Raw genomic sequence first — 27,696 nt, forward strand, 5'->3', positions numbered from 1 at the left:
ATAAAAAAAATGTACTCTGAAGCATGAGAAATAAATTTTAATGACAGTTCAACAAGATACTTGCCTGTGAGAGTGGAGGCTCGTGCAAATCTAACTGCATTCGCTGAACTACCTCTAAGAAGTCTTCAGCATGGAAACAAATAACATCTTTGGTTATACGAGGCTGCTTAGACCTACAAAAAAACACCAACATGGTACAGTTAGGGCCACAATTTACAATTGTTCCAGTTCTCGTTACTACTTTGTTTTTCTGTCCTCTGCAACAAAAATAAAGCAAGCAGTGTAAAAACAGAAATTCTACCATTTCAGCTTTAAAAACTTTTTGAACAAGCTTGTTAAAACAACTACCTAATTAAATGGAATACACCAAAATTTGTATTTGTTAAATTAATTAGCTGTAATATCTTTCTAAGTAGTAACAAAAGAACAGGTAGCCTGTGAGATCAACCACCTGTGACCAACCTCTGCCTTTCTAAAAGCTCCGAGGCACCCACATACTCTGCACAAAACCTACTACAATACAAAAAGAAACCTCCCTCAGCAATCCACACCCCTGGCTTGCAGGTTAGCCCATGCTGGAATCTATCAGAAAAATCAAAGGGGATTACACTTAAGAGAAATATTCCTAACCCTTCCTTCCACAGCTCGCAACTTGCAAACTTCTGAACCTTAACTAATACTCTAGAAACAATTTTCCTGCTAGATCACCATACAGCTGACCCTGTCAACTCACTTCCACCATCACTTCAATCAATATGCACCAAAACATCAGAAGCCATGAATTTTAAACCATGTCGATCACAGAAGGTGATGTTCTCATCCAAGGCACCAAATCCCCTCCTGGAACCTATGTGAATGAAACTAAACAACCATTCCTTTCTATAATAAACTCACAGAGAAGTGATAATGGGGTGGAAGACCTTAACACTTCACAGAACCACCATGCTACCTTGGATTTCACAGTCCTTGTTTTCACTCAAACGGAAATCTACAAAATACCATTAGGAGACAGGCCTGGGGACAAAAATTCATAACTTTACTGGATATAAAAAAATTGGACAGAACTACAAATAGTGGTTTCTAGGCATGTTACAAATTTACCTGCTCCCTCTGCTAACCTCCCTGTATTCCACAGGTAACATTTAAATTACCTAGTTCTTTCCCATAATTTGGTTTATCCAATTCAGCTTCTCTATACTTGGTTTGATATCTTGTTTGCTCCACAAGTTTATTGCCCTCTTCCTTTAACTCCAGTATATAAATATAAATAGTTACTTAAAAGCATCTGCTTCTTTCCTGGACTTGTGGAAAGGTAGTTCGTGCCCAAAAGCTTGTCTTGCATCTCTCCCAACTATTTAGCTGGTCCAATAAAAGATAATACTAAACAACTCTTGCTTCTCATATTCCTTGGACCATCACTGCTACAACACTACAGAACTATTCCCCCCCCATGAAAGATGAATGTTTCAAATGTATCCCATTAGCATCCCATCATCTTTGAAAGGGTAAGCCTATCATCCACTGCAAATTATGCATAAGTCCAAATAAAGAAATCTTTTCTCTGTTCAACAGATTTCTCATATTACTACTTAGGGCAGGGGCGGGCAATTATTTTGGTTGGAGGGCCACTTAAGTTTTGGTGAGCTGTCAAGGGCCACAAGGGTGGCCCCGCCCCTTAAGAACTGCCCCCTGGTTGCCATCTAGGGACTGGAAATCGCGCCCCCTAACCCCTGACTTTTGCCTCTAGAAGTCTCTCGCATTGCCCCTACAAGTACTTGTTTTGGAAAGGGGGTTTGCCATCTTGGAACTGGAAAAAGACAACAGATTATATACTAAAAATAAATAAATAAAGCATCCACAATAACATATTTTAATTTTGTTTTTAAAAATATTTTTGTCTTGATCTGTGTGCATTTGTGTGGTGTGTATAGAGGTGATGGCATAAGAACTCAAAATGAGGCCTTACACTTATACATTGTCAAGGGTGTAGAGGGGTATGGGGTTTGTGGGGGGCTGTGGATGTGTGTGTATGTGGGGTGTGAGGGACAGTGTAGGGGTATGGGGGGGTTGTGGGGATGTGTGGGTATGTACATGGGTGAGTATGAGGTTTGTGGGAGGGCTGTGGGGTGCGTGGAGGGGGAGGGTGGCTGGGGGTGCGTCCACGGGTGCATGTGCGTGGTGAGGTGTGTGAGAGTGTGTAAGCACAGCAGTGAGTGGGGCTCACTCACTGCTGCTCTTCCCCTGTGCTGAGCAGCAGTTTCTGCCCAGCACTGCTGTCGCTGCTGAACCTGGATGGGTGAGTCCAGAGTAGGCACAGGACTCGCCAGGTTGGGACCATGCACATGGGTCCCTGCCAGTACCGCACAGCTGGGGCCAGAGGCGGTGGCAGCTGGAAGGAGCAGCCGCTGCCTAGAAAGGTGGTCTAGCTACAGAGCTGTCCCAGCCCAACTGTGTGCCCAAGGGGTGGCCGGGCAGGACCAAGGGACCTGCCACAGGCCAGATAAAGTACCTCTGTGGGTCAGATCTGGCCTGTGGGCTATATTTTGCCCACCCCTGGGATAGGGTCTTTCTGGATAAGGAATGAAACTAACCAAGGCAGGCAAGATGGTACAAATTAGTAGGGCTGTGCGAAATTTTAGCAGCTGTTTCGTTTCAGACCACTTTGGCACCCAAAACACCAAATCTGAATTGAAACGGAAGGCTCAGAAACATCCCAGAAACAAAACAAGGCATCTAAAATATTTTGGAAATGTTTTGTAGATGTTTCAGAAAATGTCAGAGTTTCGGAGCTGGGCCTGCAGGGAAGTGGCTATATGTTGCTGCCCTGCCTCAACTCGGCTCCGCAGGCAGCACAGATCCGTGCTGGGGGTCTCCTTGCCTTCATGAAGGGCAGCAGCCCTCGCCGTCCCCCCAAAGGAGCCACCCATGGCCCTACCCTGTTTTCTGCTGGGGCCCCAAGCCCCATCCAGCTGGACTTTGAACAGATTCGGAGGAGATTTGGTGGAGCAGAATCTCTGAAACAGATTCAGCCGAAATGAAACAGGATAGTGACCTGAAACTCCCTAAATGAACCGCTGTCCTCCGAAACTGCTGAATCCAAAACTGAAATGAAACAGCCATTTCACACAGCCCTTCTAGTTAGTTAAGTAAAGTACTCTGAAGATCTGACCTCCTCTGCATCTTCTTCCAGTACATACATCTACTCCCTCCTCTTTGCCACCCCCTCTTCCCTTCTCCCCTCCCCCCTTAAACCAGCCTGTAACTGTAGGATCATTTGGACTTTGTCAAAGTGCACGCATGAGAAACCATGCCACACAAACCCACCAATTTCAACCTGCGACTCATCAGATTATGCAGCAGATGGGCCTAACCACAGCAGTCAAACATTTGTGACCTTTAGAGTTTGGTAACTGTAACTTATACAGAGCAAATACATACTGAAAAAGCTCCAACTGGTACAAAATACTATACTATACTGTCAGCAACTACAACATCCAACATGACACCCCATTAATAAAGAGCCAGAAAACAGAAAAAGACCACTCAGTTTTCCAGGCTGTCTTGTCCCACAATAGCTACATTATGCCACCAGGAACACGAAACAAGCACACTAAGAAAAGGTTCGTGAGCACTGAAAAGAAATTTCAGGGGCTATAAAACAATTCAGTTTCCACAACAGGCAAAATTCCACTTTCTGTCAACATACATATGCAGTGCCTACAAAGTAATCAAGCCACCTTTTCCAACCAGTTTGAAAATAAGAGAAACTGGGTGATAATCAGATACTAGTGTGTGATGACAGCCAAAGGTTTAGTAGAGTTCTACAAATACTTCCTGAAGAAACACCTAATACTAAGTGAATTTTTGCTCTATTTTAACAATAAAGTGACTCATTGCTTAAAAGAAGTGCATCAACACTGTCAAGTTAAAAAGGTAACAGGATTTTTGTAATTAAATTAACAAAAACATAATCCATTTATTCTGGGAAATGTTAGAGTAAGTGCTGTGAAATGTAGTGTGGAGCTCAGGCTCTTGTAGAGCTGTGAGGTTTGTGTGTATGGAAAGAAGGGATGGAAGACATGGACCAGCAGCAGTGCATGTTTCTTCCTTACTGAGCTGCTACCATAGCAGAGTTGAAGACAGGTGATTTTCAATATCCTGAAAAAAGTTTCAATCAGGGAAACTAACAGGTTCTTGGTATCTCTTTATGTTATAAAGATTCCTGTGAACGAATAAGTGCATCCAAAACCCTGACAGAAGTTGGGTTTCCAATTCATGACATATTTAAATAGTGCCCAAACCAACTAGTCTTTCAAAGTCAATTACTTTTAAAAACAAGCTAACAGTGACTCCTGAATTAAAATCTTGCACTATTCCTAATAAAGGACTAGTGAAATTGTAAAAGCCTCACAGGCTCAACTTGACAACAATTTAAAACTGAAATAATGTATATATTCAGGTCAAGAGCTGCTTTTCTTCAAATATTTGTGACTTCAGCTACGAAGCTAACAACTAATGTCTTCTTTATATATAAGATCTCTCTCTATATTTTTTTTAATTTTGATTTTAACCAAGTGTGTAAATATAATACAATAAATAAATCCCCACACTGTATGTTCATACCAAAGTGTTTTTCTACTGAATTTTAACTAATGAAAGTATTTGCATTAATAATGAGATAATTCCCAGATCCACAAACATGATATTATTTCTATCAACGTACATACAACCCCTAAAAACAAGAGTGATTATATCAACTGGATATATAAAATAATTTCTGGCACTGTACATTCCTGACAAGTTTTGAATACATGAAAGTGAAAAATTGTATAAATACTCATAGGACAACAGCTGAACATTAACTACTGCAACAACACACTAACATTTAGAACTGAGCTACATTTTTTTTTAAACATCCTTTACCATTTCGTCAAAAGGAAGATACATATCTCTATTTTTAGAGATGAAAATTATGTTTATATCACTAACTCCAAGCTTCATAACCAATACCCATTTTCAGTAATCTTGAGAATAAAATTCAATAAAAACATCTGTATGATTTTCACAATATTTAGAAACCTCAAAACCAAAGTTCCCATTGTACCTTTTCTGTCTAGTTGTTTTATGCATTATGTTATCTCATCATACAACCTCTCAAACTGGACAATCAACAATTCAAACCACGAACTGTCCTTTTTGCTAAATTCTTACATAAATTGATGTAGCAGTTTGTATTATACTAAGCATGTTTTGTGATTATAGAATCAAATTTGAAAGGGACTTCAAGGATCATCTGGTCCAAACCCTTCTATAAAAGTAGAAATGCTATTTCTGAACCAGGGCTGTCCAAGTGATGGTCCGCAGGCTGCACGCTGCAGCCCTTGGGCTCCTACCCAGCCACTGCTCCCCTGTACCTCCTCCAGCTTCTTCATTCTGCACCCCCGCAAACACCGCGGTGGAGCCTGGCCTGCACAGGAGCACATGCTGAAGTGGTAGGGGGCATCCACATGGGCATGTGCTGCAGCAGTTGGGGGGGGGGGGGTAGGGAAGGGGGGGGCATCCACAGGGCAGGGGCTCACGACTCCCACTGGTTGGGCTCATAGGGCATATGGTCCCAAGTTGGACAGCCCTGTTCTAAACCATCCCTATCAGATGTTTATCTCTTCCTCTTAAAAATCTCCAGTAAAGGAGATTCTGCAGTTTCCTTGGGCACTCTATTCTACTGCCCTACTAATCTAACAGTAAGGAGGTTTTTCCTGAGCTCTAATTAAATTTTTTTTGCTACAATTTAAAACCACTGCTTCATATCCTACCCTCTGCAATGAAGAACAACACTTGTTTTCCCTCTTTCTGGTATCTTTTCAAGTATTTGAAAACTCCCGCGTCCCCCTTTAACCTCCTTTTCTCCCAACTGAACATACTCTCAACTTCTTTGTATGACTTGCCTTCCAATTCCTTTATTTTTGTCACCTGCCTCTGGACCCTGTCCAGCTTCTCTACAGCCTTAAAAGTGTGAAGCCCATGTGCATGTAGTACTCTAGCTGAAGCCTAACTAGCAATTGTCACAGAAAAAATCTTAAATGTATGCTGCCAACACAGAAGAGCTGGAATTGACATGCGCAAAGACGACAGACAAGGCTATGGAAATTTCCACAGTGTGCCCAGCACGTGTCCCCTGGGCGACCTCAGGAGCTGTCAATCAGCACTGACCTACTTTTCAGTCTTACGCATGCGCGGTTACTTCACAGAGCTAGATCTAACACATGCTCAGTTAGAAACTCAATGAGGTAACCGCTCTGGAAGTTTCTAAGAGAATAGCAACCTGATTGGCTACTGGCTGCTATATAAGGTTTGTGAGCCCTACCCGGGGCAGGGTTCGGAGAGTTGGGGGGTGTTTGGAGTTGGAGTTAGTGAGTTTTGTTAGTAATCGTTGGTGTGAGAGTTTGGAGAGACCGTGCTCTGTCTGCCAGCAGGGGCTACCTAGGCAGGGACTGTGAGGCAGATTGAGAGGCTGGGATCTGATCCCCCGGTTCTTTTCATACTTCATACGGCGATTTACTTCTTCGTTACGTTTCCTCGGACTGATTCCTTTTGTTACTGGACTGTTTATGGCTTCTACCTTGACTTCGATTCCGGATCATCCTTACCGCTTTGACTTCGGCTTCATCTTCCACTTACCTGGCTTTCGACTTCGGTTTCCTGCTTTGACCATCCCGTTGTCCAACACTGGACTGGCATCACACCATATTGTTCTCCATTTTTCGTTTTACCACGTTACAGTTTTTGTTGTGTTGTGTTTCCCTATATGAGCTGTTGACCAGCCCTGGGACTAGCAGTGGGCAGCCGCACCTATCCCTCAGGGGGTAGAAAGCAAGGGCTCACTGTGAACCTCGTGGGCCAACAGACCCCTTTGTTGTTCTTGTTAATAACTGTAACTGAAGAAAGAATTGTGCCTCCACCTCAAAGCATGAGTAAATAAACCCATCTTATTTTGAAACCATATGCTTCCGTGCCACTCAGACTCCATCGCCGCTAATCCCACCTGTTCGTGTTCCAATCACCACCCCAGCCCACCCTGACCTTGGGCCCGACCCCGACAACAATGAGTAGAGCAATACTGTCTTACACATAACGTTCCTTTGTTGATGTAGGTCAAAATTATGTCAGGATTTTTTTGCACCTGTGTCAAACTGTTGACAAGGACCTGTTGAGACTGGTGAATCAAAGACAATGTGAGTTAGCAACAGAACTGCCGAGCCACGTATCTCCTGCTCCCTATTTGTGCATTCCGTTATTCTTTCCTTACGTTTGTAGCACGTCAAATTTGTAATGACACCAGTTAAAACAACAGGTGTAGATACACAGTAGAGAAGAACTGATATTGCAATGGGAATTCTATTTGCAATCTCCTACTTGGAATTTAAGAATGGACCTTGTATAGATGATCAAATCTAGTCCCTTAGTCACAGGCAACCACTTTTCCACAATGCAACAAGAATATCTACCCTAGCTGCTCTTGCACAACATAGCAGCAAGGAATGCAACTTAAAAACAAGGTAAATAAAAAAGGGAGACAAAGGCACCACCAACATCCAAGATTTAGCAATAGAAGGGAATCTGTTTGGCATTTATGATAATCCTAAAAAAGTAAAAAGGAGACCAGGCCCACCGGCTATAGAGCAACAGAGCTCAATCTTGTCAAACTCCTGGCACCCCTTAGAAAATGCCAGCGCTTAGCTTTCACTTCTTTTTTTTTTAAACTATAGAAACATAATACAAAACTTTTCTATTACAAAGTCAGGAAGACCATGACGGGCCCAAATATTTGGTCACTATGGATTCCTCTTTGAAATCTCTGGGTTTATCTTGAAAAGCATGTATAGATGTTTGTACAATGCTAATATTATGCAAACCCCTTAAAGAGATCTCATAGCATCCCAGCTTGCCACAGCACCCTGGCTGTCAATCACTGCTATATAGAGGGGTGCAAAAAACCACCCAGTGCTGCTTGCCAGTCTGTCACAGGAAAATTCTAGCTTTTGGTTTGACTTGGGGCTCAGGAACAAGACCCAGCCAGCCAGGAACCTGAGAGGCTTCTCAGTAACTTTAGGAGTACCAGTGCACCCAAGCCCATCATTCGTCTGTAGCTGTAACCGAAGTCTAGTGCTTCAGAGGAGGATGAACAATTCCCAAAGGCCAAATGTATTCAGAATTTCTTCCTGGCCCCTAAAAAGCAATCAGTAGAAGCCTGGAAGCATGGGAGTATCAAACACCCCCCTGTATGCAAGCAACATTAGAGTGTGCTCAAAGTTTCCTGTCAAGCCCTTCAGCAGATATTTCAAAACAGCATATCGTAATATGATCACTACTACTCCAGGACACCCCTGTCCAAGCACACTATTTATTGTGTAATCATAAAGCACCATCTTTAAAAAATTCATATTCTTTGTTCCCTGCTAGTGTGCTTGGAAGACCATTCCAGGACTCACTGCTTTACTGGCTAGAAACCTTCTGATTTCTAGTCTAAATTTCTTTGTTGCATTTGTAACTATTCAAAGTTGTACACATATGGCCATTTCATTTAAAACAGCTCATCTGCTTCCCTAATATTCACACGTTGTTTTTAATCACACATGCTCCAAACCTTCATTTTGCCAAGCTAAACAAATCAAGCTCTTCCATATGATAAATTCTCCATTCCCCAAAACATCCTAATAGCCTTTTCTCCACATCTCTTCCAGATTTTTCTTCTCTGAACACAGGGACTATGAATATTATTCTAAATGAGATATTTCCTATTCCTTATACAGTGGTACTGATACCTTCCTGCCTCTATCAAAAAAACTAAATAACCTACCCAGGTGGCACTCACTTCAATCAGCAATAGAGGCTAGCCCCAAGCTAGAGGGGCAGAGGCTGGCAGAGTGAAACTGTTACCCAGGAGGTGCTGCTGCTAAGCCAGCATCAGTGCCTGGGAGCCAAGGACTTAGACAGTAGAGCAAGGCTGATGGTGTGGACAAAGAAAAAAGAGGGCCAAGGCTTAGATGGCTGAAGCCCCAACAGGTGCTGGGAAGCCTAAGGTAGCACTCCCTTAAAAGGGGAAGCACTTGGCAGAGGAGGAGGGAGCAACTAATCCAGGTGGGGCAGAGCTAGCCAAGGCAGAATCAAATGTCAAGGGAACCAGCAAGGATATTGTCAGTGACTGCCTCCCCAACAACCCAAAAGATAACATCAAAGTTGTGGTAGGCAAGAGACTGCAGGTGAGGTGGGTCAGGAAAGAGCCAGCAGGTACTTGAGCCTGCTACAACTTCCACAATCCCCAAATCTCCAGCATCATTAAAATATATTTTGATTTATATAGGTGACACAGAGTCTTAGATGCATTTAAAGATACACTAAGCCCAGAATCAATTCCTTCAGATCAACTCAGTGTGCATAAACAACAAAAAACAAAACAAACGAACAAAAAAAACCCCACAGCCAATCTTGACATCTTCCACTGCAGTACCACTACTCAGTCCTCACTCCCCACCACACCCAAACGAGAGAAAAACTGAACTTGTGGCACACTCTAAAGGTTAAACCTAAGCTGTTTTGACCAAGCAAGTTCCAAAACTGAAGCTCTAATACGAGGTGCTCATTGAGAATGTGTCAATACAAGCACCACTCCATTGCCATTTAATAACACAAAAGCAAGGTGACTTACCAGATAGATAAAATCCTAGGGCTTTCAGGGTTTAAGTCAAAATCAAACCCTCTGTTTATGTGCCCAAAATAAAAATGCAGTCACCACAGACTGTAGAACACAAGTTTAAATATGCTCACAAAAATAAATGCTACCTGATGAACTATGCAGCACCAGTTTAAGTATATTTTTATGCCCAATTCATTTAAATTTTATCAGTCATTCTACTGATGTAAACTATACCACCACACCACAAATTTTACTTAAAAATAATTGCACAGTTGGAGTATGGTTGTAACCGTGATGGCCCAGGAAACACAAGCAGCAAGGGATTTTTGTCAATATCTTATGTTAGACGATCTGCATAGTTGGAAGAGAAGTCAAACAAGCTTTGGGTACAAAGTGCCCATCCTCAGGACCTGAGGAGGGACAATTTGTACCCAAAGGTTTGTCTAACATCTCTCCCAAGTAAAAGATATCACCCCCCCCCGCCCAAAAAAATAAACAAACTTATTTCTTGCACTAAACTCGTGGGTATTCTTTAAAAAGGTAGGAAATGCATTTACAAGCAAATTCTTTCACATATTTATGAGATAATACTGCAAGCTCATTGTATATGCAGCTCAACAACAGTCCAATGCCCAAATACAAGGTTTGGAAACCTACTCCCATCCTAGAGAATAGGAATCAGCAGCAAGAGTAGGTGCACAGCACTGGCCACTCTAGAGGGCACAAAGAGCAGCCCCTGTCTGCAAATGGTTGCCAACCCCTGCCCAAAGATCTTTAAAAGGCCAGACATTTAGTATTCAGCAAGTACTCTCTACAACTTTAACATTCCTGCTTATGAAAGGTGAATGTACACTCCAACCTGGGAGCACCTGCCAAAGCATGGATAGGGAAAAACAAAAGAATGAAGTAAAATAACGCTAATGTATGACTAGTGAATTCTAAAAAGATATTAAATGAAAAATTGTCATCTATTTAAAAAATGCCAAAATACCTATACTTTGCTTAATTAGACAAGTTTTTAGTAGTTAACAAAGAGCAATGTTTCTATGACACTTCATAATTATTTAGTAAAGAAAACTTAAGACAAATACCCTAGCCATACTCGAACTGAAGTTGAAAATGATATTCTTAAACATGTTGAAGATAATCTTTATTTCTTACCTCCTCATTTTTTGAGGTGGGCAGTGCACATGAGACATTGACTGTGCAATAGCCTGATACTACTGTGCAGTAGTGTCACGTGGCAAGACCACGATGCAACACTGCTGTGCAGTAGTAGCAGGCTACTGTGCAGCACCATCACAAAAAAAAAATGTTCACTACTAGTACTGCATAGTAACTCTGGTTACTGAGCATTTATTTAGTACATGTATAAACAAGTACTAAATAAATGTACAAAAATCACTGCACAGCAGTCATGTAGACACAGCCAGTGTACTGCAGATTCAGTCTACAAAAGAGTGTTTGCTACAGGATGTCTAAGATTATTTTGTTTGTTGATATTTTTAGACCAATGGTTTCAAAATGTCTGATCACTAGCCAGAACTTCAAAACACAGCAACTACAAATCAGCTATTGTAACAGATTTTTAGATAGTGTAAAACACCTGGTTCTTAGTTCTGGTCATTGATGAATCTACCATGAAAATACTTAAACCAAATAAAATAAAAGCAAAAATGTGGTCCAAATGACATGGTGCAGTCTGATCTCACAACTGTCTAGTGTTATAAACCTATATTCTATCCAGGAGTGCTCAACCTCCAGCCCACAGGCCAGATGCAATCCTCTGAGGCATCACATCTGGCCTGCAGGGCTCCCCATGGGTCAGGAAATTTGGCAAGGGAGCATTAATACAGTCACCCTCTCCTCTGACAAATCCCCAAACCCCAAGGCCCATGTGCCCAGTCAGAGACAAGGCCATGCCCCCACCCTGAATAGGGCCAGCGTATGCCTCTTTCCTCTCTCATCCCCCTCACTGCGAAGCTAGGCCACAACTAGCCATACCCCTTCCTCCAGACCCCCCAAGGGGGCAAGCCATGTGCCCTTTTCCCCACAAGGCCAAGTTCGGACTGGGCCATGCCTTGCAGGACTAGGTCAAGCCCGCTATCTCCCCCTGCCTGTCACAGCCCCCCTTCCACCACCACAGGGCCAGGTAAAGCCCCTTTCCTCTCCCTGTGGGGCCAGGCTCAGGGCAGGCGAGGCTGACCACTACTCCCATCCCATCACGGCTGGATGACGCATTTTCCATTGGCTCTCCAGGGACAAAGTTTGAGCACCATTTTTCTATACCAGTCCAGAGCAGATATTTCAGTCTTTTCAGCAACATGCTGCCAATCATCAACGGTTTTAGACCTTAGCAGTGTTTTTGGAACTAGCCAACCACAGACCACACCAGTAAGTTGTGGACCAAAGTAACAGTCCATCTGTCTGACAAGAAGTAGAACAACATTCAGAAGTTTAGCTCTACTTGCACCAAGGAATAAAAACTCTGAATAAAAAAGGCACATGTTCTGTCTGGTGTACAAGAGTTCACCATAAAAGAAAACCAACCTCTTGGCATCAGAAATTGGAACACATTAGATATCAATCTACAAAAAAAAAAAAAAGTTAATACAATAGTTGCAGAGGCTTTCCTGGAAATAAAAATTACAAGCTTTGTTTATGCTTGTATTCAGGCATTACTCCAGGGAAAATTTTCAGTAACAGTTCATTTGAGACAAAATTTAAGTATGTCACTACATCCTGCTTCACAGTCAATTACAGTCAACAGAAACATTTGGGTCTAACAATTTACCCAGTTGAAAAGCCATTACTGTAATGCATCTTTCTAGTTTATTCTCTACTAAAATACTGCATCTATATCTTGTTAGAGCCAGCATATGCAGTTCATCAATTTGGAAAAAATGAAACATAACAGCTATTAATAGTTATATTGCCAAAATACCCATCCTGATTAACACGCTAATTCAGGAGCCTTCTAGCAAGCATAAACAGAAATTCACAGAAGTATTTTTCATGTCTAACTAGAAAAAGCCAGCTGACACCTACCACTCGCCACAGTGCACGGCCTTTAACACTCCTACAGCGGCTGTAGTCTGTCGTTCAAAACCTTGTCCTATATGATCTGCATGGGCTCGTGTCCTATCTTCAAATAGCATTTCACGGGGCTCACTAGTTCGAGGTAGGTACTGCAGGTTTTTTATTTCATTGGTAGTTCTGTTTTAGGGAGAACAAAAAAACTTAATATTTTCTACATTCATACTGTCAATAGCATCCACATGCACCTTTAGGAAGCAATTACATTTTGGCCAGTTTACAGGAAGATCAGCAACCAGGAATCACTTAGAATATTTATGTAATGTTAAACCCAATTGATATACATTCAGTTTTCTTTCAATTCACTTTTGTTTATTCACTTTCCCACCTAATAACTTCAGTGTTCAGTATTATAACTGTTTCACATTTCAGCACTGAATAGAAGAATTGTAAGATTGTCAGACATTTTAGCAACAGCGAAGAAAGCATTGCTGAAGTGAAACACATGCACAAAGTCAATTCTTCGACTAGCTTAGAGAAAATAGTACCCTATCACATTAAGATCTCTCAGTTCAGCAAACTACAGGTATACCTATATACCTCCTTAGGCTCATCCTCTAGCTCTTATCTACATTTAAAAATTCCTCTAGATAGCTCCTTGGTATCAGGGCTTCAGGCCAACATTTTCCCAGTTTATACCTCCCCAGAACTCACGTAAGATAAGCAAGATGGAACTGGTGACCTGTCTAGACCCCCACTACCTTCAATAAGAACTAGCATAGCAGGAAAAACAAGCAGTGGGTGCAATTCTTAAGAAGGGCTCCACTTGATTATCCTGTTCCACTCCAGGACAGACCTTAAAAGGATCACTCTACCTTACTACCTTTCCTACTGTGCTTCCAGTGTGCAAAGCAACAAAATTACAAGCAAAGTGTGATTTGCACAGCCTAGGGTAGTTCAAGGTAGCCTGCAACAAGAAATCACCACCAATAAGAGGAATTAACATGACCTAAGAGTATCCCCCTAGTAACTATGTGGATTGGAGATCTACAAGCAAAACCTATGTGCAGTAAAAATGTAGGTGGCACTCTTCCTTTTGAGCCACTATCTATACTACGGCTCAAGAAATATATATAGCGATATTCTATTGTCAGGCGTGTCAGCTTTCAGATTAGGCAGAAGTCCTTGTGACGTGGAGTCTTAAAGATCCAATAGCAACTGAAAATAGGGATGTTAATACCAAGTATTATGGCAAAACTCTAACCTGGGTTACTACTTATTGACCATTTAAGCCACACCAGGCTTCATATAGCTTTACACTGTTAAAACAGCTCCCTCACTCCACTTCAGGGCACCTACATTTCTAATAGAGGAAAGCGATTTCTTTTATACAATTATTTGTGTTGACTACAGAATCCCAGAGGCTGACACCTCCACAAATGCTCAGAAAAAAACTCCACAATCCCCATCTTAGAAAACAGAATTAAAAAAAAAAAAAAAAAAGCATAATTTTGCTTCTTATGAGCCAAGAAGTTATATAAACAAGATTTATATCATGATTAGATGCCCCCTAGTAAAGACTGAAAAAGTTGGTGAGGTAAAACATTAATCAGATAGCTCCTTAGCTAAAAAAATTTCTACATACCTTTTCCTTTTGAAAGGTGACTTTGGCATGTCAGCCACAGGGATCATCTGTTCTCCCGGACGTACCCACATGATGGGACCATCATCACTATCTTTACGACTCTCTAATTTTAGGCTAGACAGTGTCCCCCATGGCAACGTACACTAAACAGGAAATAAAACAGCGCAAGATTTTGAAGCAAGTAATTTTCAAGCACATTTAAAAATATCCATTTCTTATCTAGCAAAATTTCATAGATTTCATAGGACATTAGGGGCTGGAAGGGACCTTGTGAGATACAGTCCAGCCCCCCTGCCAGCAGCAGGAAGTCTGCAAGGATCAAATGATCCCAGCACAAAATACATCCAGAGTAGATGCTTGCACCACCTATAAGGGGAGTCGGTTCCAGACCTTGAACACTTGGAAGGTAAAGAAGTGTTTCCTTATACTGAGTCTGAATCAGCCTTCCAGAAGTTTGTGGCCATTAGACCGAGTTATCCTTTAGGGAGCCCAAGTGAACAAGTGTTCTCCCAGATCCTGATGCACACCCCTCATATACTTATAGGCAGCCACCAAGTCCCCTCCAAGCCTTCTTTTCACCAGGCTGAGGAGTTCCATGTCCCTCAGGCTCTCCTCACAAGGCTTGCACTCTTGACCTTTGACCATACAGGTGGCTCTCCTCTGGACACTCTTGAGCTTATCCACATCCCTCCTGAAGTGGGGGGCCCAAAACTGGATGTCATACTCCAGCTGCGGCCTCACAAAGGCCAAGTATAGTGGGAGGATGATGTCCACTGGTAACCTCGCACCACCTTGATTTGTTCCACCAACTAGTACCCTTTAGGTCCGACCCCGGAGCCAGTTCCCCAGCCATCAGTCCATAAGATGGTCGAGGCCGTAGTTCCTCAGCTTGGTCTTCCATGATGTCCTCATGACCAAGTTAAAGGCCTTCTTGAAATCCAGATGACATCAACCTCATCTCCCTTGTCCAGGAAGTGTCACCTGATCATAGAAGAAAATGAGGTTCCAGTAATAAAACCATGCTGGCTGGCATTCACTAGGTTGCCTTCCGTTAGCCTGTTGCAGATGGATCCCTTGATAATTTTCTCCTAAATCTTTCCAAGGATGGACATCAGACTGATAGATCTGTAATTCCTTGGATCTTCCTTCCACCCTCTCTCAAAGATTGGGACCACACTGGTTCTTTTCCAGTCTTCCAGTACATCACCCAAGCACCATAAGCTTTCAAGCATCTTGGCCATAGGACATGCCCTCATGTCCACCACCTCTTTTAAGACTTTTGGGTGCATTCTGCCCGCGGACTCATGAATGTCTAGCCTCTTGAGGTGTTCCCTCACTTGATGGGCGCCTGTGTCAATTGCGGGCCCATCTCCTGAGCCCTTGAGATGCTTTGCGTCCCGTCTGACAGCATGACCCATTTGGGTTGGTAGAAAACTGACGCAAAGTAATAGTTTAGGAGATTGGCTTTCTCTTGGGCATCACCTGTCCCATTTGATCTCGCAGGGAGCCAATATTGTTCTTTCTCCGACTTCCCACATATCTGAAGAACAACTTTTTGTTATCCTCGATTCCAGTAGCTAACCTGAGCCTGTTTACTGCTTTGGCTTTTCTGGTCCGCTCCCTACAGGTACGCGCTAGTGCCCAGTAGTCCTCCTTGGCGACGATTCCAGTTTTCCATCTGATGTAGGCATCTCTTTTAAAGTTTCAGGAGACCTAGAAGTTCCCTGTTGAGCCAAAGGGGCCTCCCTGCCCTCTGACTGCATTTCTTGTGGGACAGGATGGACTTCCCTTGCGCTTTGAGGATTGAGTTCTTTAGGAACAACTATTTAACCAAATTAAAACACTGAAGTGAATAGATCTGGTAAATTAACCTAGGCAAACACCACTCCGCAGCAAAATTAGTACACTGCATTTGAGAAAGCATTTTTTCTCTCTTACTCTTAAGAAGGGTGAATCTTCCAACATATCAAGGAACTCTGGAAAATAATCTCCTACTTCCTCATCCACTGCTCCAACCAAACTTATCTGTCTCATTGGGCCAGCTCTATATGTACCATGGGAGTATGTTCTTTTGACCTAGGAACAGAAAATAAAATTCAATTAAAAGCTACATTAATTAATCAGAACTTAAAAGTTTACAAATCAATGCTGTATATAAATCTTTGCATATTATAATTTAGTCTTCTCTTAAAAAGATGGTTTATATTAATGTTGTATCCAAGTCCTTACTACATAGTAATAAATGGATCGATTTTTATATATAGTTTTATAAAAACCTATTCCTTTGAAATTGTGACCAACAGTTTAAATTAGTGGGTACCTCAACGTGAAACTCATTTACTATTTAAAAATGTGTATAAAGACATATCTGTACACACACACGAGAAAATTGCAAGATCCAGATGCATGTCAAATAAGAGGGAGCTGAACAGGGCGTTAGACATTTAACCATTAAGACTATTCAAAGCAGCAGAGAAATGGTTTCAGTTCCTGTTCCTTTTACAGAAAGGAACATTTGAAATTATGATCCCATGAAAGCTGGCTAGGATGTGTGATCTGACAAACCAAGAAAACACTGAGCAGAAAAAGGCAATGGAAAAAAAATATCAATTTGAAGTAGAGTAAAATGTGGGAAAAAGCACTAGCATAATAAGGTGAGGGGGAAAAGTTGAAAGTAAGCAGGCCTAGAGTGAAGGGAATAAATTTAGGCTAGAAAGAATAAAGGCAAAGAAAAGAGTTTACTGCTGATGAAAGAGACTGAAAAATGAGACCTTAACTCCTAGCCAAGGAGAGACTTACAGGTCTGGGATTATTTGATGACTGACTAGCTGAAAGTCTATCTTGCTAATCGGTCTCACATTTTTATTCATATATAGTCAAGCCTTTATGGATTTCTATATCATGAAATATTTCAACACCAGAAGTAATGACTGCAATACATAAAAGCTCTTTTTTCACGAAAGGTTAAGTGACTCAAAATGTAAAAATTTATTGCTGGCTTTCTCTAATTATTTCCCTTCCTTCCTTTGAACTCACCATCAAAAATGTGTAACCCATTCTAATTTCAAGTAACATATAAAAAGAATTCCAACTGAAGTTCACGATGACTACTCAGGTTTAAAACAGGGTGAGTGAGTGTAAAAAAATAAAAGAAAAGGAGGTTTCACATAAGGATAAAAACATCAAAACTGCCATACTGGGTCAGACCAATGGTCCATATAGCCCAGTATTCTGTCTCCAACAGCAGCAAAACTGGATGCTATAGAGGGAAAGCACTGAACCAGATCTCTAGAGTGATCTATACAATATCCTCCCTGGTATCCACCATTATTGTTTTAGAGATGCCAAAGGAAGCCACCTACAACCATTCTGCTCAATAGCCATTACTAGGATCTATCTATCATTCATGAATTTATTCAACCTTTTTGAACATGGCTATGCTATTTGTCTCCACCACCTCCACCAAGTCAGTCAAGGCAGGATGGCATCTTTCATAGTAAGGACTATTCACAGCAGCTAATGAAATAGGCTGCTGCTTATGAAAGCTTATGCCTCTCGGAGCGAGTTAGTCTCTAAGGTGCTACCCTACCTTGCCTTGAGTATTTAAAGCAGCAAGGAGAATTAGGAGCATTACAAGCAATCAAACAGGATAATGACCTCTTGCATTCCATGATAAGAGTTTAACTTTTTCAAAAGTTCAAAAGCTTCCACATAATGCTACGATATGATATATGAACAAGCAATACTTTAGGCATTAAAGTTAGATAGTAATGCTCCTTGGTTCTTCAAAGTAGAGGGATCAACATCAGTTTAAAAAAAAAAAGACACTGGATTGAAAGACTTGGTGGAATTAGATGAAACATTAAATGGAACAAATTAAAAGCAAAACCTAGATTAGAACAGGGGTGCTCAACATCCAGCCCACAGGCCAAATGCAGCCTTGTGGAGCCTTGGAATCCATGGGGCTCCCATGATTTGTGCATTTTTGCTGCAGGCAAACAATGGCAGTTAACACTGCCACCCCCTTCCTGCTGCCAAAATCCCAAGCCCCATAGGGCAAGCTGGAACCAGGTTGCAACCCTTCCCCTACCATGCCCAGATCAGGGACAGACCACGCTCCTCTTTCCTCCATATGGCTCCATTGAGGCCAGGACACACTCCCTCCCCCCACAGAATAGCCAGGCCACACCCCTTCTTCCTGCAGGGCCAGATCATGTCCCCTCCCCCACCTGTAGGGCCAGGTTGGGGCTGGGCTAAGCCCCTTTCCCCATACAGCTGGATATGGGATAGGTATACCTGCACCCCACACAGCCAGAAGGGGCCGCGCCCTAGGCACTGGACTAGAGCTACCAGCCGAATCCAATCCACATAAGGAACAGGCACTGTCCATCCTCCCCCATGGACAAAAAGGTTGAGCACCATTGGATCAAGGCACAAAGGAACTCAAAAGCAGTGCCTCGTAGATGAGCAATACTAACTGGTCCCACATTTAAAACAACAGAAGAAAAAAAAAGTACAGTGGAAAATAGATGATTAAGCACACATGCTGAGCAACAGGTTGCAATATCTATACATGAATAAAATCCACAGCACCAGAGGAGTTAGGCAGAACAGAACTATCAGCAACCCCACAGAATATGAAGGCAACAATACAGCTAAATGAATACTTTGCCCCTCTCATAAACTAGGCTTACTGAACCAGATGCATTTCAGACTACTAACCAAGTCTTCAAAGCATCTGCTGAGTGTGGCAACAAGATGAGTGAGTGAAAGGAGGCTTGACGGACCTCCAAAGGACCAGATGGCTTACACGGACCAAATTTTCATGTCACTGTCTTTAAAAGCAAGGAAGTAACTCCCGTTTATGAGAATTAAAACTGTCCATCCAAATTAATCAAATCAGTTAACATCTAAAGATCAGATCCCCATAATTCATCAAGAAGAATAGCTATGCCATCCCAGGCCCCAGGTTGAGAAAGCAGCAAAAATCTCAGAACCCTGGGAAAGCAAAGCTGAAGTATGAGAACTTCCTGTTAAAAAAAAAAAAAATCTAACTAGGTTGCTGCGGTAGGGGGAGCAGTATTAATATCACGTAGTAGCTAGAGAAACATAGCTTTTGGAAGATTAGTAGTAGAAACAAATTAACATTTTCATTCAAGACCTGAGAAAAAATATCTACAAAGTCAGGGAAATATTAGAAGCTCTTATTTTACTCACAGGAAACAGTCATTGTCTACAGGGCTAGAGAAAAAAAAGGAGTAGATGAAGAGAGATTAACTGGTTATTGAAGAGAAGGGAGCATCACTAAGTGCTGAAGAAAAAAGGAAACAGGTGAAGTTACAAGTGTAGAAGGCTTGGTTGCTGGATAATTCTAGAAACTAGAAGTGCAACGTGTGACACCCAATGATAGTTATATAAAAAAGCTGGCTTATTTTATTTTACATTCTTCACCCAATGTTGCATTTATCAAAGTGAAAAATGCTTAACAATACTGCAGATGAATAACTAGCAATCATCAAATATTCAACTAAATATACTTCTAACAGAAGAAATGAATGACTAGACAATCAAAAAATAGTTATAAAAAAACAGAAACTGTAGCTTGGCTGTTAAATACAAATATAAAGGATTTTTGCTTTTTAAGAAGCAATTTATTTAGGCCCTTTTTAAAGAACAAATTTACCACTGCTTCGTAATGTATATTAAAATGGAAAAGGAAAAACAGACTGATTTTTTAAATCATCACACACAAACCATGTTTCATAATTTCCAGCAGAAATCAACAGCCAGCAAATCTGTTAGCAAGTCACAGACAAACTGGTGGTTAGGCCATAAAAATCAAATGGAAGGCAAAAGACATGGATAAGATAAATTCATAACTTAAAAAAAGTCTGCTAGAAGAAGAACAATACTACAGTAATTTGGAAAAATTACTGCAATACTTTATATTTATATATTGCTCCAGGGAGATAAACATTTGCAGATCCACAAAGACTCACTCCAAACAAAAAATAGTAGAATATAAAAATTTAAGAATTAAATAAGAGAAGCAATGAAGTTGAGACATAACTAGATAACAGTTGCAAGTAAAAACATGGATAAAAAAAACATACTCCAACGATTACTCATTCTAGCCTGCAAAAAAAAAAAAAACAAACAGCTGTCTTGTTTTAGTAAAACCGGATAATGGTGCAATTAAAAATGCTGAAAGTTGAATAGGATCACTGCCATTTGCACAACTATTATAAAAATGAAACCTGACTGAAAAAGTGGCAACACTAAATGTGTTCCCAATACATTTACAAGTTCAAAAGTTCTTTTCTGCCATCACCATAACTTTTTTTTTTTTTTTTTAAACAACTCCCTCCAACCAATAATGCCTCTATGCATTCTGAACACTCAAATACAATAGGGATGGGTACAGCCTTAAGAACCTAAACAGAATTAGAATTGTTTCTCCATTACTATAAATATCTTACATTAAACATTTACACTGGGCTTACGTGACAATTGTTCTAAATAGCTAAACTTAAAGCAAATCAGGAGGTTTCAAAGAAACTTCAGAGGTCAGGCAGAACAGCACTATTGTCAGTCTTTAATAAGTCTTCCTTGTTCTAATTAAACAGAAATATGGAAATAAAATTAGAAATATTCTGAGCAAGTACAGAACCTTTCCATTAAGTCACTAGCCTGAGTGATCCCCAAATCAGAAACTAATGCGAATCCAGAATAGGATAAGTGAACAGATATAACAATTTCTAGTTATACTTTAAATGTTACATTCACGTAGAATTTCAAATAAATATCCTGCATCTCTCTGCAAAGAAAACTGCATTAGCTTGTGCTAAGTGGCAAAAAATTGTGCAAATAAAACTGAGACACAAACTAGATTAAAAAATTGACAACTTGAGAAATTTCCACTTCTGTGCTCAGTATAAAAATCGTATGTTTAGCCCAATTTGATTGTTTTAAACAAGCGTTCATAACAGACTATCTAATGGATGATACTGAACAGTTATACTTAGAAGCCTTGTTACTTACAGAATGACAAACTTTGGAGAATATATGCATCTGCTCAAACAATAAAGTATATAGCATTATTTTATGAACTATAAACTGTTTCATGGAGTCCTATAATTAAGCAGTTTTGACCCCTTTTTAAACTGGGAATTAAAAAAAACAACCCCCTCCCCAAAAAAAAAAAAACCCAACCAAAATACCTTCCTCTGGATTAAGGCAATTCAAAACCACACCCAAGCTTTAGGTCAGCTATAGTCTATCCTGTATTTAGTAAAATTTCTAAGCCCCAAACTTCAGTATATTGCTGCGAGAACTTTTTTTTTTTTTTTTTTTTGGAGCAGGGGAGGAAGAAGGTGATTTGTTTTTTAATCTTTTCTTTTTTTCTCTCAAGTTATAACTTAAAACTTAGGAAGTAAAAAAATAGCAGCTCCCCACACAAAAAACACTGCAAGAATGGTGCAATGCAGCACACAAATTCTGAAAACACAATTTAGTGAAAAAGCACAAATTAAGGTAAGCATTCCTGGAAAACAGAAGTAACATATTTCATAGTATACAAGTTGAGTTTTGAAGCCTAATTTTGGTCTCTTCAAATTCAACCTCGACTTATACACAGTCCCCTGCGAGCAGCACTGCCTAGACACGTCCCCCTCCCCGGGAGCTCTCTGGGAGCCTGGGTAGCACACTGGCCCCAGGGGGTACTGCTGCCATGGGAGGAAAGGACCAGGCCTACCTGCAGCTCTGGTACTGCCCAGCCCAGCAGCAGCTCGCCCCCAGGCCAGGGGGCAGGCAGAGAGGCTCTGCTAAAAGCAGGCTCAGGCCCCTCTGCTTCTGACTTCAACAGGTGGCTACAGCCAGCAGGATGCCTGGCACCGCCTGGGAAAGAGCGGGCCTGCCCCAGGGGTATCATGGGGTGTAAGGCAGGGCCCACCCGCTGCTATCCTCCTCCCCATGCTGCTGCCCATAGGGCAAAACAGCCCCTTCCCAGGCAGTGCCAGGTATCCTGCCTGCTGCAGGCACCTGCTGAATGCAGAAGCAGCAATGGGCCCAATCCAATCATGCTTTTGGTGGAGCCTCCCCACCCTGCCCCACAGCTGGGGGCCAAGCTGTCACTGGGCAGCCCCTGAGCTGCATAGGGGCCCAGTCCTTCTCACCACAGCAGCTGTGCCCCCCCAGGGCCAGCCGAGCCAGCTGCCAGTGGGCTGTCTGCTGCCCAAGCCCCCAGGGGCCCAACCCAACTTCCTGGGAGCCCACCAGCACACCACCTGATCGTACCCACCCGGGCTTCCAGCACCTTGCACAACAAGACAGGATCAACTTATACAACAGGCATACAAAAATCCTACCTCCACCCCCACCTCCCAACAGAAATACTGGATTGACTTATACAATGTGTTGACCTCAACACCATACAATACAGTAACATGCACTGGAAGACCACCAATTTCAGGAATAAAAGGCTTTAACTTCAATGCGTAGCTAAAGCCATGCACTTAAACTCAGTACTGCTCATTATCTGGACTCCCAGCCCCAATTAAAACGTAGCTGACCATGACAGGATGTCATCTCCCAGACAGATAGATTTAGATTTTTAAGGAAATGGATTTATTTCACAAAAATAGACAACGGTATTCAACACCAGATAAAAGCTGCTAGTGCTACCTTTGGACATCTCCAAAATAGTGCCTTCAATTATCATGACCGAAATCAAATTTCTAAATTTACCAGTTCATTGCCATCCTGCTACATGGACATAAAACATGGATGACATCAAAAACACCTGAAAGCTTTGGAACATTACCACTAGCAATTTCTTCAGAAAACCCTCCATATCAAGTGGAAGGACAGAAGAACAAATGCCAGTGTTCTTACTCAAGTGAACACCACCAGCATTAAAACCATGTTTATAACACCAGCTCCATCAGACATCATGAGGATGCTGACAAATGGCTTCCAAAGCAGGCCCTATACCCACCCACAACTCACAAATGGCCACCACTCAAAAACTGGGCAAAAGAGATTTGAGGACACCTTGAAGACCAAGGTGAAGAAATGTAATATTAACATCAATACCTGGGAGATTTAAGAACTGAATCATCCCCAATGTTGCCGTGATATAAGCAAGGTATTGATTATTTCAAGTAAACTCGCCTCCCTATGAGAGAAACAAAGGCAAAGAGCTGCGACCAGACATCACTAGGATCCACTTCTGCCTCCCAAAATTATTTGTGATGACTGCAGCCAAACATACAAAACACTAATCAGGCATCCCAGTCATCTATGGACTCACCAATGATTTCCCTATTTACTGAAAGACTGTCATCCTCTTATCAAGGGACTGACGATGATATTTCCCAAAATGCTGATTAAAAATTACTTGTGTACTAAGATAATTTGTCATATATTGGTGATTAGAAGTAATGCAAGAAATTGCACATTACAATTGTTGAGAAAAATCAATGATAGCACGTAGATATTTTTTGCCTAGTTTCATGTGGACTAGTTTTTTTGCTGATGCTATTCATCAGTACATGGACAAATCAAAGCATTGCTTTAAATTGTAAATTTTGAAGATGGCAGATTGGAAGAATGGTAAGTATTAACAAAGTCAAGTCATTTATATAGAATAATTTGGGTTGCTCAGTAACAGAAAGAAGACTAGCCATCTCCTCTTAGTACAAGGTTACAACTAGAAACAAAAGAAATTAGGACACTTCTAGGAAGGAGAACTGCATTATGGCAAGCAAGGACATTAACAGGATGCAAGGGTCACAGTAAATATCCAAATAAAGAGTATTCAGTTAGAAGCAGAAAAGCAAGAATGCCTTGCATAAAACATTAGCAAAACATTTAGCCCTATTTTGGTATGCATCTTTTAAAAAAGAAACTTAAAACTAGGAATCCTTTCTACTGGAATACTAGCCAGGGTTTGAAAAGTGGAAAAAAAAAGTGTACCATGGAAAAAAATATATCAAAAGAAAGGGCAAGAAGTAATGTGACTATAGGTCTTTAAACCCCACAATTTTAGAGCTCTTTTAGAGGAGCAAAAAAAATGCATAGACTATATTATGCAGGTGATCAAATTATGATCATCATCCTCCTCAGGCCCCCATAACATAAGCTCAGACATTTACAGTAACAAGCATATCCCCCCCAGCAATGACTTATTTTACTGCCATGAAATAGTCTTCCATTTTAAAAATTAAATTCCACAACAAAAAAGGTGAATTCTACAGAAAGCATTTATACATCTCAACATACACAGCTCTCAATAACAAGAGATGTCTTCTGATCTTGAAAAATCTAGAAAAGGAGCACAAGACTAGGTCTTGAGCATGTGTAAAGGATAAGGGGTGGAGAAAATGCTTCAGTAGGACATAAGAATTTGTTACCAAGTACAATTCAGTTTTCTTCATCAAGCAAAACATTCCAGGCAATGGGTCTTAAACAGTAAAAGAGAAAACACTGGCACTGCAATCAGATTTGACAACTTAGACAAGGCACAAAATAAAGAATGACAAGCTCCTGTTCAAAGGTGACTTGTTACCTTAGTTTTTTCTTCCTTGATCAGATGTTTACAAGTCAAGGAAGCAGTATTAATTTGAGGCAGGGGACAATAAAGGACCACCAGATCAAGCTGTGTGAAAATAAGTTGAGAAAGGGAAGAGGGATGGAACAAGAAAGGCCAAGGCCAGGGATGTCACATAAATGACACTTTTCAGGTGTGTAAACCACCCAAAAAAAAAAGGTAACACAGAACTAGAGGCGAAAGTATATGAAGGGTTAAAATTATTACATTATTAGATTTGCCTGACATAACATTTTTTTACAACTATTAATTTTGCTTCCTGAATCAATTTGTCATGCTGTACCACTGTCCTGGAAACAACTTACTCAGTTGGCAAAAAGGGTAATTTTATCTGCCATGGGGATCTGGCAACACCAACCAAAGGTTATACTCAATCTTAGTTTCACTGGGGTATAACAGTGGTTTTCAACCTGTTCACAGAGCCTGGGGGTCCGCAGACTATATCTAAGGGGGCCACGTAAGATTACTACAATCAATCAAAAGTATGTGAATACCAGGGGTCCTAGCTTTCTGCAGGGAAGAAAACTGAAAAATCTCCATTAAAAAAAAAGAAACACAAAAACCAAAACCCCCAAATCCACATTTTTCCATGACCTACCGAAAGAGTAGCGGCATCCCACAGTGAGCCTCCCCCACCGATTGTCTGAGGCGCAAAAACTGCAGCAAATATAGAAGAGAGCAGTAATGGCACCATTCACTGTGGGACACCCCTGTGCTTTCAGTAGGTCATGGAAAAATGTGGATTCTGTGTTTTTCCGCAGCCAACAGGAAACTAGGATCCCTGGTGAATACCCACACTTAGAATTTAAAGGGGTCCACTCCTCCATTCAAAAATTTTTAGGGGTCTGCAAATGAAAAAAGTTTCAAAACCACTGGAGTACAGTAATCAGGGCTGCTATATTGAAGGCATTTACCTTAAGGGTGGTGAACTGCTCAGACAAAATGAGATGGCTGCAAGGTGCTGGATCTCAGATACAGGTATTCTAAGACTTCATCAATTCCAAAATTAGATACACTAGCATCCAACAACTGAAGCATATACTGCAACTCCAACGGAGAGGAAGAAATCTGAATATCTTGGAGAGTATGTCTATACTAGTCACAGACTTGAACCTGGCTAAATTAGTGCTTGCTGATCTTTGGCCTGCTGTGGCTAGACTGCAGCTAGCATTCATCTAGGTTAGGGGTGTCCAACCTTTTTGAATGTAGGGCCAAATCATGAATTTTTTTTATCACCCAGTGGGCTAGCGACACATATTCAAAGACCTCGCAGGAAGCGGTATCACATCACCCCCTCCCCAAAATGAAAGTACAGTGTTTACTTTTGTTTCCCGTCACAGCACCTCAGACCTCAGAAAACAGCTTGGAAGGCCGCGTGGCGGCCCACAGGCCATATGTTGGACAAGCCTGTTCAAGGCAGTTTACAGCTTACTTCATACTTCTCCACTAAATTATAAATCACATTTGTGACTGCAATATTTACACACCCTCAGTTCTGTCACCTGATGCCACCTCCCAATAGGACTACACTGCCATATTTAGTTAGTTAGGGAGCTTCTGGAGGGGTTGGACGTATCCAAGTCAGCCGGTCCGGATGATCTCCACCCTAGAGTTCTAAAGGAACAGGCCCAGGTCATTGCAAGTCCCCTGACACAACTTTACGAGCACTCGTGGTGCTCTGGTGAGGTAGCGGAGGACTGGAAGAAGGCTAACGTGGTCCCCATCTTCAAAAAAAAGGCAGGAAGGAGGACCCAGGAAACTATAGGCTGGTTAGTCTTACCTTGATCCTAGGCAAGCTGTTCGAGAAAATTATGCTGGCACACATCCGGGAGGGGCCAGGAGGGGACTAACTGCATGCTTAGGGGCAACCAACATGGGTTCATCAGTGGCAGGTCCTGTCAGACCAACCTGGTGGCCTTTTACGATCAGATCACCAGATCATTAGATGCAGGGGTAGCAGTGGACATAGTCTTCCTGGACTTCCGGAAGGCTTTCGACACTGTCTCTCACCCCGTTCTCATTAAGAAACTGGGGGGCTGTGGTGTAGACACCCACACAGTCAAATAGGTCGCCAACTGGCTGGAGGGCTGCACCCAGAGGGTGGTAGTGGATGGGTCCTTCTCAACCTGGAAGGACGTGGGCAGTGGGGTTCCGCAGGGCTCGGTCCTCGGGCCCGCACTGTTCAGCATCTTCATCAGTGATTTGGACAAGGGGGTAAAAAGCACCCTGTTCAAATTTGCTGATGACACTAAGATGTGGGGGGACGTGGGCACACTGGAAGGATGCAACAGGCTACAATCAGACCTAGACAGGTTACAAAGGTGGGCGGATGAGAATAGGATGGGTTTCAACACAGACAAGTGCAAGGTGATGCACCTCGGGAGGAACAACTGGCACCATACCTACAGGTTAGGGAACTCCCCTCTTGTCAGCACGGAGGCGGAAAAGGATCTGGGGGTCATCACTGACTCCAAGATGAACATGGGCCGGCAGTGTGGAGACGCAGTTAGGAAGGCCAACCGCACCTTGGCATGCATCCACAGATGCATCTCAAGCAGGTCCAAAGAGGTGATCCTCCCCCTCTATACGATACTGGTCAGGCCGCAGCTGGAGTATTGCATCCAGTTCTGGGCGCCACACTTCAAGAGGGATGTCGACAGCATGCAGAGGGTCCAGAGGAGGGCCACTCGTATGATCAGGGGACAACAGGGC

General features: G+C 41.9%; 1 protein-coding gene across 2 annotated transcripts in view; it reads right to left on the bottom strand.

Annotated features, from left to right (window-relative positions):
• Positions 1-27,696, bottom strand: part of RSBN1L (round spermatid basic protein 1 like) — a 78,124-nt gene that overhangs the window by 10,766 nt on the left and 39,662 nt on the right. For both annotated transcript variants that reach the window (XM_090041925.1, XM_090041924.1), the window contains 4 exons: positions 16,314-16,451; positions 14,376-14,518; positions 12,743-12,910; positions 65-173 (listed from right to left, as the gene is read on the bottom strand). In XM_090041925.1, coding sequence (XP_089898051.1) covers positions 65-173; positions 12,743-12,910; positions 14,376-14,518; positions 16,314-16,451 — 558 coding nt within the window. The remainder of the gene's footprint in view (positions 1-64; positions 174-12,742; positions 12,911-14,375; positions 14,519-16,313; positions 16,452-27,696) is intronic.

Source organism: Crocodylus siamensis, chromosome 4, assembly GCF_052110815.1.
Source record: "Crocodylus siamensis isolate JL-2025a chromosome 4, ASM5211081v1, whole genome shotgun sequence".
NCBI lineage: Eukaryota > Metazoa > Chordata > Crocodylia > Crocodylidae > Crocodylus > Crocodylus siamensis.